The following is a 14,640-nucleotide window of genomic DNA, read 5'->3' as shown; positions in this document are numbered from 1 at the left end:
CCTCATATCTCTGCTCTGACCAGCCGGGGTCTGGGGAGGAAGGACGGGGGTCCCTCATGTCTCTGCTCTGACCAGCCGTGCTCTGGAGAGGAAGGACGGGGGTCCCTCATATCTCTGCTCTGACCAGCCGGGGTCTGGGGAGGAAGGACGGGGTCCCTCATGTCTCTGCTCTGACCAGCCAGGGTCTGGGGAGGAAGGATGGGGGTCCCTCATGTCTCTGCTCTGACCAGCCGCGGTCTGGGGAGGAAGGACGGGGGTCCCTCATGTCTTTGCTCTGACCAGCCGGGGTCTGAGGAAGGACGGGAGTCCCTCATATCTCTGCTCTGACCAGCCGGGGTCTGGGGAGGAAGGACGGGGGTCCCTCATGTCTCTGCTCTGACCAGCCGTGCTCTGGAGAGGAAGGACGGGGGTCCCTCATATCTCTGCTCTGACCAGCCGGGGTCTGGGGAGGAAGGACGGGGTCCCTCATGTCTCTGCTCTGACCAGCCAGGGTCTGGGGAGGAAGGATGGGGGTCCCTCATGTCTCTGCTGTGACCAGCCGGGGTCTGGGGAGGAAGCACGGGGGTCCCTCATGTCTCTGCTCTGACCAGCCGGGGTCTGGGGAGGAAGGATGGGGGTCCCTCATGTCTCTGCTCTGACCAGCCGGGGTCTGGGGAGGAAGGACGGGGGTCCCTCATGTCTCTGCTCTGACCAGCCGGGGTCTGGGGAGGAAGGACGGGGGTCCCTCATGTCTTTGCTCTGACCAGCCGGGGTCTGGGGAGGAAGGACGGGGGTCCCTCATGTCTCTGCTGTGACCAGCCAGGGTCTGGGGAGGAAGGACGGGGGTCCCTCATGTCTCTGCTCTGACCAGCCGTGGTCTGGGGAGGAAGGACGGGGGTCCCTCATGTCTCTGCTCTGACCAGCCAAGGTCTGGGGAGGAAGGACGGGGGTCCCTCATGTCTCTGCTCTGACCAGCCGGGGTCTGGGGAGGAAGGATGGGGGACCCTCATGTCTTTGCTCTGACCAGCCGGGGTCTGGGGAGGAAGGATGGGGGTCCCTCATATCTCTGCTCTGACCAGCCGGGGTCTGGGGAGGAAGGACGAGGGTCCCTCATATCTCTGCTCTGACCAGCCGCGGTCTGGGGAGGAAGGACGGGGGTCCCTCATATCTCTGCTCTGACCAGCCACGGTCTGGGGAGGAAGGACGGGGGTCCCTCATGTCTCTGCTCTGACCAGCCGGGGTCTGTGGAGGAAGGACGGGGGTCCCTCATATCTCCTGCATGTGTTGTGAATGGCGCTGATCACCTCAGAGAAAAAAAGCAGATGTTCCCCCATTAACAGATCGGACCCCCACTGTTCCTCATGTGTATGATTGTTTGGCAGGTACCATCGGCACCAGAACTCCGGCTGAAGCCAAAACCCCCGGGACGACTACTGTACCAGACCTGCAGTTGCTGGTGGGAAATCTCACCTGTGGGAATGAGGCCAACCAGAAGTCGCTTGTTCCAGACGTTGTCCGACCTCACGGCTCCAGCTTAGGTACATGACATTCTTCTGAGGGTCCACTGAATGGTGGGCATACGTGGACACCCGGCTGTCTCATCAGTCAGAAGGGACATGGATCGCGCACGTTGTATTTTACCGTGTCTGACCCTCTGTCCCGGTGACATTAGGTGCTGCTTGTAGTACATGGAAGGTCCATCAGAGGCTGACTGTGCCTGGGCCCTCTTTTCTGTAGCCATGCAATCGCCAGTCACAGGTGTCAGTAACCAGGGATTTGCTGATGCTTGTGGTTCTTTGAGCATTGGACGCCATCCTACTAACATATTATGAGTCAGTAATGGTCAGTCAGCGTGGTGCACAACACGTAGCACAGGAGTAGCCGGCGCCCCATGGGTGATGGACGTGAGTGGGTGTCACCGATGCTGCGTCATCTCCCACATGCCTCCAGCCAAGAATTCACCGGAGTCACACAAGATGTGGTGTTTGCCGTGACTCTGAAAGCATTGAGAAACCACAGCATTTTTACTGCCATTTTGGGAGCTTGTACATTTTTTCTGCAAAAATACAAACAAACCATCGTGGTGTTTGGAATGTATAGACCAAGCACTAAGATTATAAGAACAGTTACCCCCCAAACACTACAGGTGTCGCCGGGGACTACAAGAACAGTCACCCCCCAAAAACTACAGGTGTCGCTGGGGACTACAAGAACAGTCACCCCCAAGCACTACAGGTGTCGCCGGGGACTACAAGAACAGTCACCCCCCCCCCCCCCAAGAACTACAGGTGTCACACGGGACTACAAGAACAGTCACCCCCAAGCACTACAGGTGTCACACGGGACTACAAGAACAGTCACCCCCAAACACTGCAGGTGTCCCCAGGGACTATAAGCAAAGGCACCCCTTCCCAAAACTACTACAAGAACAGTCACCCCCCCAAGCACTACAGGTGTCCCCAGGGACTAAAAGAACAGTCACACCCCGCACCCCCAAACACTGCAGGCGTCCCAAACACTAACATTAAAAGAACAATTACCCTCCCCCCCAAAACAGTATAGGAGTCCCAGGGAACTACAAAAACATTCACGGCCCCCTAAACACTACAAGATTAGTCACCCCCCAAGCACTACAGGTGTTCCCGGAGACCAGAAGAACAATCACCCCCCATACACTGCAGGTGTCATCGGGGGCTACAAGAACAGTCACCCCCCCAAACACTAACATTAAAAGAACAGTTACCCCCTAAACACTACAGGCATCCCAGGGAACAAGAACCGTCACACCCAAAACAGTACAAGAACAGTCACCCCCCAAACACTAAAAGAACAGTCACCGTCAAACAATAACGTTAAAACAGTTACCCCCTGTGAAGGATTACCCCTTCCTCCCACGTCACCTATCCGTGACGTCACTACACAGGCCCAGCTCTCCGGCGCCCCCTTTGTCTCTCAGGTCAGTAAGGGAACTGCACCTAGAGTAAATGGTCGCCGGGCAGACTGCCCTGTTACCCCCACTGGGTATTCTAAGATTCGCAATCAGAGTAAAAGGATCAGCCCAAAATTAATTTATGATTTAATTGCCTTAAGGGCGCACTAGATAATTACAAGAAATATACAATCACAATATATCAAGAGTTACAGTCAGAGTACAATATAACAATAATAATACAAGGCTTAAAAGTATAAAGCTGGAGGTCAATTTACCAGGTTGAAGGTCGCTTGTGGAAGCCAGGGGGGCATAGCATTCCGCAGGTCCAAAAACTTAGTTGCCGGGCAGCCCCCAGAAAGCATGTGCTTGCTCCCCCCTCTGGCTGGCATACCCTGTTCCTTAAGAAATCATCATCGTCTTCTTCTGTGGAGTGAGACCCTCCCAGTGACCTCAGCTTCTTCTTATACCTGGCTGAGCCCCCCTGCCTGCAGCTGGGTGGGCTTAGCAATCTCCACCCCCTCTGCCTCCCTGCAAGATTTATTCCCATATCTAATAAATGGGATAACTTCTCTCAGGATGATCGGATCAGCACACGGGCAGTACCAGCGCCTGTGGTTTGTTCTGCCGGTCGTACTGGGATCAAACCTGGACCCATTCGGTCCCTGTGGGAGGCTGATCCCTATATCTCGGGTTTCAGACCTTCCACCGTCACGGGAGTCACACTGTTGGATGCACAATTTCTTTAGGGCAAGGAGAATATTTTTTATGAGCCTGTACCTCGGACGATGCATCCATAATTCACAATTCCATGTTGGAGACGGTTCGGCTGGGCTGCCATAATAGATGTGTATCCAGTGGCCACTTGGCATGCGTGTTTTAATTAAGTCCCCAAGCATTTCCAAGCCCCCTGCTGGCGTGGTTTCCTCAGTGAGCTTTTAAAATACCGTCTACAGTTTACACTGAGCTCAGCCCGTTAGCATACTAATAGGAACTCTATTCATTAGCAAAGGTGGGGGCCAGGAGCACTCCTGTGACCAGGAGACAAAATGGAGTCACGCCAATCTGATAGCATGCCTGTTCCAAGATGGCGGCTGTTCCCTCATCACACCTCCCTGCTTTAGAGGGCGCTAGGGGGCATCACATTCCTGTGTTCCCCCATGCGCCCATCCACACCTTCTCCTTGCCGGGACAACCCATCGGCATTACCATGGTCTCTGCCGCTTCTGTGGCGAATGCTGAAGTGATACTGCTGGAGAGCCAGGCTCCAGCGTAGCAACCTCCCATTCGTCCCAGAGACCGAGTGTAACCAGCTGAGGGGGTTGTGGTCTGTTTCCACGGTGAAGTGGCGTCCGTACAAGTATGGCTGCAGACGTTGCAGGGCCCATACAATTGCCAGACATTCCTTCTCCATCGTGGAATAGGCCACTTCCCTCGGCAGGAGCTTCCGGCTCAGGTACAAAACGGGGTGTTCATGTCCCGTAGTGTCGACCTGGCTGAGCACAGCACCGAGGCCAAAGTCACTGGCGTCGGTCTGTACTACGAACGGCCGCGTGAAGTCGGATGCCTGTAGTACCGGAGAGCTAGACAAGGCGGTTTTGAGTGCCTGGAAAGCTGTCTCGCAGGCGACTGTCCAGTCGACTGCGACGGGCAGCTTCTTCTTGGTGAGGTCCGTCAGGGGCTTGGCCAGGGTGCTATAGTGTGGATCAAACCTCCCATAGTACCCGGCAGTCCCCAAGAAGGACATCACCTGCTTCTTGGTCCTGGGGGAGGGCCAGGAGGTGATGGCATCCACCTTCCCGGGCTCTGGCTTTAGAGCTCCCCCACCTACCCGGTGTCCCAGATACTGGACCTCACTCATACCCAGCTGGCACTTTTCCGGCTTAATGGTCAACCCTGCCCTCTGGATCCTCCCCAACACCTGCGCCAGGTGCTGTAGGTGATCTTCCCAGGTGGGACTGAAGATGGCAATGTCATCCAGGTACGCAGTCGCATACCCTTCCAGTCCCTTGAGCAGCGTGTTGACCATCCGCTGAAAAGTGGCAGGGGCGTTCTTCATGCCAAAGGGCATCACCGTGGACTCGTACAGTCCAAATGGGGTGATAAAGGCAGAGCGTTCCCGTGCCTTAGGGGTCAGGGGAATCTGCCAATATCCCCTGCTCAGATCCATGATGGTCAGGTACTTGGCCCCGGCCAGCTGATCGAGCAGGTCATCGATGCGCGGCATGGGGTACGCATCGGTGACTGTCACAGCGTTGAGCCCCCGGTAGTCCACGCAGAACCGCGTAGTTCGGTCCTTTTTAGGGACGAGGACTACAGGCGAAGCCCACGCGCTGTTGGACGCTTGGATCACCCCCAGCTTCAGCATCTCGTCTATCTCTTGGCGCATGTGCTGCTGCACCTCGAGAGAGACCCGATATGCTGAACGCCGGATCGGGGGGTGATTGCCGGTGTCCACATCATGGACGGCTGCCTCAATCCTTCCGGGCAGGCTGCTGAACAGCTCCCGAAAGGGGTGTAGGGTGACCCCCAGCTGGGAGCGTTGGTCCTCCGAGAGCTGGTGGCCAACCCCCACATCCTCGATGGATCCACCCGCCTTGGCTTGGGTGAGCAGATCCAGGAGGGTTTCTACCTCACCTTCCTCCGGGAGGTTGCACACTGGGTGGGCACAATCCTCCCGCTCATGATGTGCCTTCATCATGTTCACGTGGAAGGCCTTCCTCCTTCCACGGGCGTGGTCCAGGGTGACCAGATAGGTGACGGCGTTGAGCTGCTGGTGCACGAGGTATGGACCCTCCCAGGCTGCCTGAAGCTTGTTCTGTGGGACGGGGACCAGTACCCACACCTTTTGACCCACCTGGTAGGTCCTCTCGCAAGCATTCTGGTCGTACCACCGCTTCTGGTCAGCTTGGGCCTGGGCCATATTGTCATGCACCAGCCGTGTCAAGGCCGTCATTCTGTCCCGGAAGCGCACAACATATTCAATGGCCGACACTCCAGGGGTGGCCAAATCTCCTTCCCACGCTTCCTTCACCAGAGCAAGGGGCCCCCGTACACGTCGCCCATACAGGAGCTCAAAGGGGGAGAACCCCGTTGAGGCCTGTGGAACCTCCCGGTAGGCAAATAGAAGGTGTGGGAGATACCGCTCCCAATCTCTCCCGTGGGAGTCGACCAACATCTTAAGCATCTGCTTTAAGGTGCCGTTGAACCGCTCACACAGGCCATTGGTCTGTGGGTGAAAAGGGCTGGCTACCAGATGTTGCACCTGGATCTGCTTACAGAGAGACTCCATCAGCTGGGACATGAACTGGGTCCCTCGGTCGGTGAGCATTTCCTGGGGAAACCCCACTCTGGAGAAGATCTCCAGTAAGGCAGTGGCCACTTTGTCAGCCCGAATGGACGACAAAGCGACCGCCTCCGGGTACCGAGTGGCATAGTCCACTACCGTTAATATGAAGCATTTCCCGGAGCGACTGGGAGTGGACAGAGGTCCAATGAGATCCACACCGCTACCACCACTGTTCTGTCCCCACATGAGGCGAATGAAGGTGTCGCAGACTAATAAGAGTTGTGAGAGAAAGAGTCGTACCTTCGTATTTCCTCGATATGAGGCAGACAGGACCAATGCTGCTCAGCATCTGAAGAGATGATGCACTCCAGGGATTGTGTAATCCAGACTCGTTTATTTTGTAGATCTGGACATACAGCGTATAACTGGTAATACAGAACTTCTCCAGAAATGCAGGGTAGACAGGGTACAGTAAGATGTAGCACCAAATGTGTCTGCAAGTGTGAGCAGCATGAGAGAGTGGTCGAAAGACTGATGCCTTCCTAAGCCCAGTTCAAAAGCACGTCCTCTCACAACAGAAAGTAAACTGGAAATGGCTGCCAGAGGAAGAGAAGATTTGACCCCTGAACCGGATGTAAGACATGCCCACAAGAAATACATGAAAAACAAGCTGCCATACAGAAAAAGGCCATTGGGTGGCAGCAGAGTAAAATATAACAACATACATGGAAACTGAGGAATATACATGGAACAGCACACTCCCCGTCTGAAATTCCATAAGGGATTTCACTATATCAATGTCCTTAAAAAGTCCAACAACCTAGAAAGTGAAACCAAACATGCATGTAATGCAATAATAACTTTAAACAAGACATTAAGTCAGTTCCTGAGATAATCCAATGGAAAACCCATCTTCGGATCAGAGAAGCCGCACTAGGCCAAACTATCTCTGACCCACTGTAATCCAATGGACAAATAGTAGTGCAGTGTTCTGTTCATAGTTTATCCTACCGGAATGTCCTCGATAGTGAGTATTTTTTGGCAGACGTGCCAACCATGACAGTCTTTGTCTCCATGTGGCTTGTGATAAGATCTCGCAATGTGGACTAACCTTGCAATAGTCTTAATGAGTTTCATCCAATTGGAGAAGCTTTGAAGCACTGGCAACCGAGGGAGGAGGTTGGTTTAGCATTCGTGGCCAGAGCACTGACCTCGGAGCGGACTTCTGGATCATCGTCCGGATCCTGGATGCTGAAGACTTCCTGAACATATTCACTTCCCTTCTGTTCCAGCAGAAACTTTGGACCTGAAAGCCAAGAAGAGTTAGCAAAGGAATTTATAGACATAGGTCTAGTGGCATGGTCGGCTGGATTAAGTTCAGATGGGATATAGTGCCACTGTTCAGGTTTGGAAGACCTTCTTATTCTCTCAATGCGGTTACTGACGTACACGTAGAAGCGCCTTGTTTGGTTGTAGATGTAACCTAAGACAACTTTACTGTCACTGTAGTATTGTACGTCATCTATGTGAGTGTCCAGCTCATGCTGAATAAAGTCTGCGAGTTCTACTGCAAGCACAGTCCCACAGAGTTCCAGCCTGGGAATAGTGTGGTCAGGCTTGGGAGCCAACTTAGCTTTGCCGAAAACGAACCCAACATGATCTTGATTGTCAGATCCCGTTACCTTCAGGTAGACAACAGCTGCAATGGCCTCCGTGGATGCATCCGAGAACACATGGAGTTCTGTCCTAGTGCTAGCAGCAAGTGAGATTCCAGCGTAGCATCTCGTTATATGGATTTTATCCAAGGCACACAAAGACTGCTTCCAGGTTTCCCATTTTGGTTCCTTATCAGGAGGTAGAGGGGTATCCCAGTCCTTGACAGTTTCGGACAGCTGTCTCAGAAGGGATTTACCTTGTATGGTAATTGGTGCTACGAATCCCAGTGGGTCATACAGGCTATTTACCACTGACAGGACACCACGTTTAGTGAATGGTTTGTCTGCACAGTTGATTTGGAATCCGAAGGTGTCGGCTGACAGGTTCCACCTCAGGCCTAAGCTTCTCTGCACAGGCGGACGGTCTGGTCCCAGGTCTATGTCCTTGAATCCAGGTGCGTGGTCGCTTGACTCAAAGGCTCTCATGACAGCCGGGCTGTTTGAAGCAATTTTGTGCAGTCTAAGCTTAGCTCGGTACAGCATATGTTGGGTCCTTTTGAGTAGGTCGATTGCAGCTTCTTCTGTAGGTAGAGATTTTAGTCCATCATCTACGTAGAAGTCTTTCTCTACAAAGTCTCTGGCGTCTGTTCCATACTCGGACTCTCCTTCTTGTGCGGTTCTCCGCAGGCCATATGTTGCCACAGCGGGTGAAGGGCTGTTCCCGAATACGTGCACCCGCATGCGATACTCCACCATCTCTTTGCTGGGGTCATTGTCCTTGTACCACAGGAACCTGAGGAAATTCCTGTGGTCCTCTCGGACTATGAAACAGTGGAACATCTGTTCAATGTCGGCGGTGATGGCAATGGGCTCTTTCCTGAACCTCATCAACACTCCTACTAGGTTGTTTGTCAGATTAGGACCTGTGAGGAGGACATCATTGAGAGATACGCCTTGATGTTTGGCGCTTGAATCAAAGACAACTCTAATTTGTTTAGGTTTCTTCGGGTGATATACTCCAAATGAGGGTAGGTACCAGCACTCCTCGTTTTCCTTTAAGGGAGACGCTGGCTCCGCATGGTTGTTATGGAATATTTTGCCCATAAAGGTGACAATGTGTTCTTTCATCTCCGGTTTATTGCTTAGCGTGCGCTGGAGAGAGTTAAATCTGGACAAGGCTTGTTCACGATTGTTCGGGAGCCTTACCCTGGTAGCTCGGAAGGGTAAGGGGAAAACCCAGTGATTGGTTTCGTCCTTAAAGGGAACCTGTCACCCCGTTTTTTGAGATTGAGCTATAAATACTGTTAAATAGGGCCTGCGCTGTGTGTTCCTATAGTGTATGTAGTGTACCCCGATTCCCCATGTATGCTGAGAAATAACTTACCAAAGTCGCCGTTTTCGCCTGTCAATCAGGCTGGTCAGGTCGGGAGGGCGTGGTGACATCGGTGGTTCTTCCTCAGCTTTACGTTGGTGGCGTAGTGGCGTAGTGGTGAAGACACAGCGCGCGATCTGCGCTGTAATCCCTTGCATCGGTGGGGGCGGCCATCTTCCTGGGGCCGCGCGTGCGCAGATCGAGTGCTCTGCTGCACGGGGCTTCAGGAAAATGGCCGCGGGATGCCGCGCGTGCGTATTAGAGATCGCGGCGGCCATTTTCCCAAAGCCGAGTTTGCATCTCGGCTTTGGGAAAATGGCCGCCGCGATCTCTAATGCGCACGCGCGGCATCCCGCGGCCATTTTCCTGAAGCCCCGTGCAGCAGAGCACTCGATCTGCGCACGCGCGGCCCCAGGAAGATGGCCGCCCCCACCGATGCAAGGGATTACAGCGCAGATCGCGCGCTGTGTCTTCACCACTACGCCACCAACGTAAAGCTGAGGAAGAACCACCGATGTCACCACGCCCTCCCGACCTGACCAGCCTGATTGACAGGCGAAAACGGCGACTTTGGTAAGTTATTTCTCAGCATACATGGGGAATCGGGGTACACTACATACACTATAGGAACACACAGCGCAGGCCCTATTTAACAGTATTTATAGCTCAATCTCAAAAAACGGGGTGACAGGTTCCCTTTAAGGAACTCATTGTCCATTATCCTGACAAATTCCTTGTCTTCCATAGATGGGGCTACTTTGTTGTCATCCTTAGTGGTATGAAACACCAATTTTCCCAAGTCGTCTGCATAGGGAGAAGGGATAACATCAGGCAGCTGTACAGAATCTGGAAGCTTTTCCTTCATCTCATAGTGATGAGGACATGGTTTGCAGAAGGTAGTGCGCCCGTCTCGTCTCGGCGTACGTACGTCTTAAAGGAATGGACTCCTGTTTGGTCCAAGCATACATTTCCTATGACTACCCACCCCAAGTCAAGTCTCTGGGCGTAGGGGGCGTAGTCAGGACCATTACACTGTTGGCGGACCTTATGTATCCTCAAATTGTCTCTGCCGAGCAGAAGTAGGATTTCAGCATCTGTGTCCAAAGGTGGGATAACGCTGGCTAGGTGCCTTAAGTGTGGTTGGTGGAAAGCAGCTTCCGGGGTAGGGATCTCATCCCTTTGGTCTGGTATTTGATCGCATTCAATTAGCGTAGGTAGGGGTATTTCTACGTCTTCATTGACAGGAGAAGCGATGAAACCTTGTGCTCTTCTGCCGCTAGTCTCTATGCGCCCCGAGCAAGTATTCAGAGTGTAGGGCGTTGCTGGTCCCTTGATTCTAAAGGCTTCAAAGAACTTAGGTCCAGCTAGGGATCGATTGCTCTGATCGTCAATGATGGCATACATTTTTACCGCCTTCCCTGGTTGCCCTTCTGGATAGACTCTGATTAGGCATATCCTGGCACACCATTTAGCACTTTGATTCTCCCCACATACCTCTGAGCATGAGCAGGACACAGCTGTGGTGGACTTGGCGTGATTCTGTGGCTCCCCGCCATGGTTTGTAGCGGGACCAGAGGTAACTGCGACTGCTGGATCGCTGGTGACTGAGCCTGGGTGCAAGGCTGATGGGTGTCTGTCGCTATGACACTCTTCACACTTAATGGCAGATTTACAGTCCTTGGCCATGTGTTCTGATGAAGCACAGCACTTGAAACATACCCCAAGTTCGTTGAGGATTTTCTTGCGCTCCTGCATGGTTTTGGACCTGAAGCCTCTACATTTGTTCAGTGAGTGTGGTTTTTTGTGAATGGGACACTCACGATTGAAAGACTTATCCCTCGACGGAATAGTGTACTGCTTGTCGGCAGGTACTGCAGGTGATGGCAGGTTAGTCTTTCTGACGCTTACACTGTTCCTTGAGTCCTTGCGTCTATGTGCGACGCTTTCATACCTTGATGAAGGTGTTGCTGGAGCTGCAGTGTTAGACTCCAGGAAGTCGAGGCTAGGGTCGTTCCTCATTTGGGCTTGTTCGTCAATGAACTTGCAGAACTGAATGAACGGAGGAAAGGTGACGTCATGTGACCTTTTATACCTGGAGACGCACACTGCCCACTTCTCTTGCAGACTGTGTGGCAGCTTTGAGATGATCGGGTTCACCCCGTGGGCAGTGTCCAGGTAGCACAGTCCAGACAGACGAGGGTCTCTTTTAGCAAGTTCCAGCTCCATAAGCAGGTCACTTAAATCCAGAAGCTTGTGGGCTTCCTTAAGGTTGATCCTTGGAACGTTCTGCAGTCTCTTGAATAGGGACTTTTCTATGGCTTCAGCGCTGCCGTAGGTTCTTTCAAGTCTCTGCCAGGCCGCAGCGAGACCTGCTTCAGCTTGCCCCACATAGACGGTCCTAAGACTCTTGATACGGTTTGTGGATTCAGGACCCAACCATTTTACCATGAGGTCGAGCTCCTGCTCCGCGGATAGGTTGAGATCAGCAATGGCGGCCTTGAAGGTTGCTTTCCAGGCTCTGTAGTTCTCTGCACGGTCGTCGAATTTTGAGAGGCTAGTGCTGATTAGCTCCTTGCTCACCATGAACCTGGCAAACTCGGACATGTCTGATCCTTCACTCCTTGTTACCATATTAGCTTGTGGTGCCCCTCGGGCGTATAAGCTGTGTGGCGTGGAAAGGTGAATTGTTCCCGGGTAGAATGATGTCGCTGCAGGGTTGAGCTGTGGTTTAACCTCTAGAGATTCCGATGACTGCTGCTTGAACTGTGGAGGCGGGCTGGAGTGTGCCTTGTGGTCGTCTTGCGATGATGATTGCTCCTGAGGGGGTACATCACGGCGTCGGTCTTGGGTCTCTGTAGGGGCTGTGGGCGATACTGGCACCATAGGTTGGGCTGACTTGGACGTTTCCGCAATGTTGGGTTGAACGTCACTGGAGAAGGTGTGCGCTGCAGGTATCTGTTTCTGCACGTAGTCTCTGGTACGAACAGCTGGGTCGTCTTCTTCCTGTGGTGGCAGGCAAATTGGGTCGAGGTTTTGCTTCAATGCTTGCTCGAGTATTTTTACTTCGGCTAATGCAATTTCTTCCTCCATTTCTGTTTGAAGAATCCTTGCTTGAGCCTCTGCTTCTGTTTGAAGAATCTTTGCTCGAGCCTCTGCTTCTGCTCTCTTCGCTTCTGCTTCTGTTTGAAGAATCTTTGCTCGAGCCTCTGCTTCTGCTCTCTTCGCTTCTGCTTCTGTTTGAAGAATCTTTGCTCGAGCCTCTGCTTCTGCTTTCTTTTCGGTGTATGAACGTCTTAGTTTGGACCGCTCTGCATTTAAACGGGCCTCTAGGATTCTGTCGCTGAGGGCTGAAGTTCTTGAGCAGGATGATTTGTATGACCGAGCAGAGTGTTCAGACGAGGCTGACCTGTGCGATCTAGTTTCTTGCAGATGGGTGATACGAAGCTCCGCTTTATCTTTGGCGTCTTGCACGGCGGCGTCCCTTTCTCTGTCTGTGGAATCTGCCTTGCTTAACTCTGATAGGGCTTCGTCGATTTTAGATTCTTTTAGGAAGGCAGCATACTTTGTGGACAGTCTCTTGTATCTGCCGTGGGCCACGTCTAGCTGTCTTATAGTGTCCTGTAAACCTGCTGCATCATTTTTATGGCGTTGGACGCTTGACATAAGGGAGGCGACTCGTTCCCATAGGTCGTCCAAGTTGTCATTGAACTCATCCCTTGTGGAACAGTAATTCTCGAGGACCTTTAATGTTGGCTTGATGGAACGTACTGGTCGTGCATCTGGGTCTGCTGTGGAAGCGGGCTCTGCTTCCTGGTCTTCATAATGGACAGTATCAGGTTGTATTTGCTCTGTTTCAGCATTGGGGAACTGTGGAAGGTCCTTTTCGGCCATTTTGATTTAAGGTGCGCTGTCCCTTTAAGAAACTGAACCTTTAAATTGGGGGCTGGAAATTGCGGTGCAGCTTAGTTGCGACCCCCTGATAAGATTCCCAAGGTGTTGTTGGAGAATTGTGGGGTTCTGCGGTCCGACGATCTGCAGCAGTGTGGTATAATACACAGAGAGTCTATATGTACAATGCAGTCTGAGGTGATGCTGCAGGAGATTTCTTAGCAGAGCAGGGCTGGAGTATGTGAGCGGGCAGAGAGCGGGCACGTGAATAGTGATATAAGGGTGATTCTGGCCGGGCTTCAAGGCAGTCTTTCGACTGTTCTGTCCCCACATGAGGCGAATGAAGGTGTCGCAGACTAATAAGAGTTGTGAGAGAGATAATCGTACCTTCGTATTTCCTCGATATGAGGCAGACAGGACCAATGCTGCTCAGCGTCCAGAGAGATGATGCACTCCAGGGATTGTGTAATCCAGACTTGTTTATTTTGTAGATCTGGACATACAGCGTATAACTGGTAATACAGAACTTCTCCAGAAATGCAGGGTAGACAGGGTACAGTAAGATGTAGCACCAAATGTGTCTGCAAGTGTGAGCAGCATGAGAGAGTGGTCGAAAGACTGATGCCTTCCTAAGCCCAGTTCAAAAGCACGTCCTCTCACAACAGAAAGTAAACTGGAAATGGCTGCCACAGGAAGAGAAGATTTGACCCCTGAACCGGATGTAAGACATGCCCACAAGAAATACATGAAAAACAAGCTGCCATACAGAAAAAGGCCATTGGGTGGCAGCAGAGTAAAATATAACAACATACATGGAAACTGAGGAATATACATGGAACAGCACAACCACTGTGAAGGATTACCCCTTCCTCCCACGTCACCTATCCGTGACGTCACTACACAGGCCCAGCTCTCCGGCGCCCCCTTTGTCTCTCAGGTCAGTAAGGGAACTGCACCTAGAGCAAATGGCCGCCGGGGAGACTGCCCTGTTACCCCCACTGGGTATCCTAGGATTCGCAATCAGAGTAAAAGGATCAGCCCAAAATTAATTTATGATTTAATTGCCTTAAGGGCGCACTAGATAATTACAAGAAATATACAATCACAATATATCAAGAGTTACAGTCAGAGTACAATATAACAACAACAATACAAGGCTTAAAAGTATAAAGCTGGAGGTCAATTTACCAGGTTGAAGGTCGCTTGTGGAAGCCAGGGGGGCATAGCATTCCGCAGGTCCAAAAACTTAGTTGCCGGGCAGCCCCCAGAAAGCATGTGCTTGCTCCCCCCTCTGGCTGGCATACCCTGTTCCTTAAGAAATCATCATCGTCTTCTTCTGTGGAGTGAGACCCTCCCAGTGACCTCAGCTTCTTCTTATACCTGGCTGAGCCCCCCTGCCTGCAGCTGGGTGGGCTTAGCAATCTCCACCCCCTCTGCCTCCCTGCAAGATTTATTCCCATATCTAATAAATGGGATAACTTCTCTCAGGATGATCGGATCAGCACACGGGCAGTACCAGCGCCTGTGG

At 52.3% G+C, this 14,640-nt stretch overlaps 1 protein-coding gene across 2 annotated transcripts in view; it reads left to right on the top strand.

Moving 5' to 3' along the window:
• Nucleotides 1-14,640, top strand: part of LDLRAD2 (low density lipoprotein receptor class A domain containing 2) — a 171,601-nt gene that overhangs the window by 146,279 nt on the left and 10,682 nt on the right. For both annotated transcript variants that reach the window (XM_069741880.1, XM_069741879.1), the window contains exon 4: nt 1,362-1,517. In XM_069741880.1, coding sequence (XP_069597981.1) covers nt 1,362-1,517 — 156 coding nt within the window. The remainder of the gene's footprint in view (nt 1-1,361; nt 1,518-14,640) is intronic.

This window comes from Ranitomeya imitator, chromosome 10 (genome assembly GCF_032444005.1).
Source record: "Ranitomeya imitator isolate aRanImi1 chromosome 10, aRanImi1.pri, whole genome shotgun sequence".
Taxonomy (NCBI): Eukaryota; Metazoa; Chordata; class Amphibia; order Anura; family Dendrobatidae; genus Ranitomeya; species Ranitomeya imitator.
Note: the sequence above shows the minus strand (reverse complement) of the source record. Positions and strands in the feature narration are given on the sequence as shown.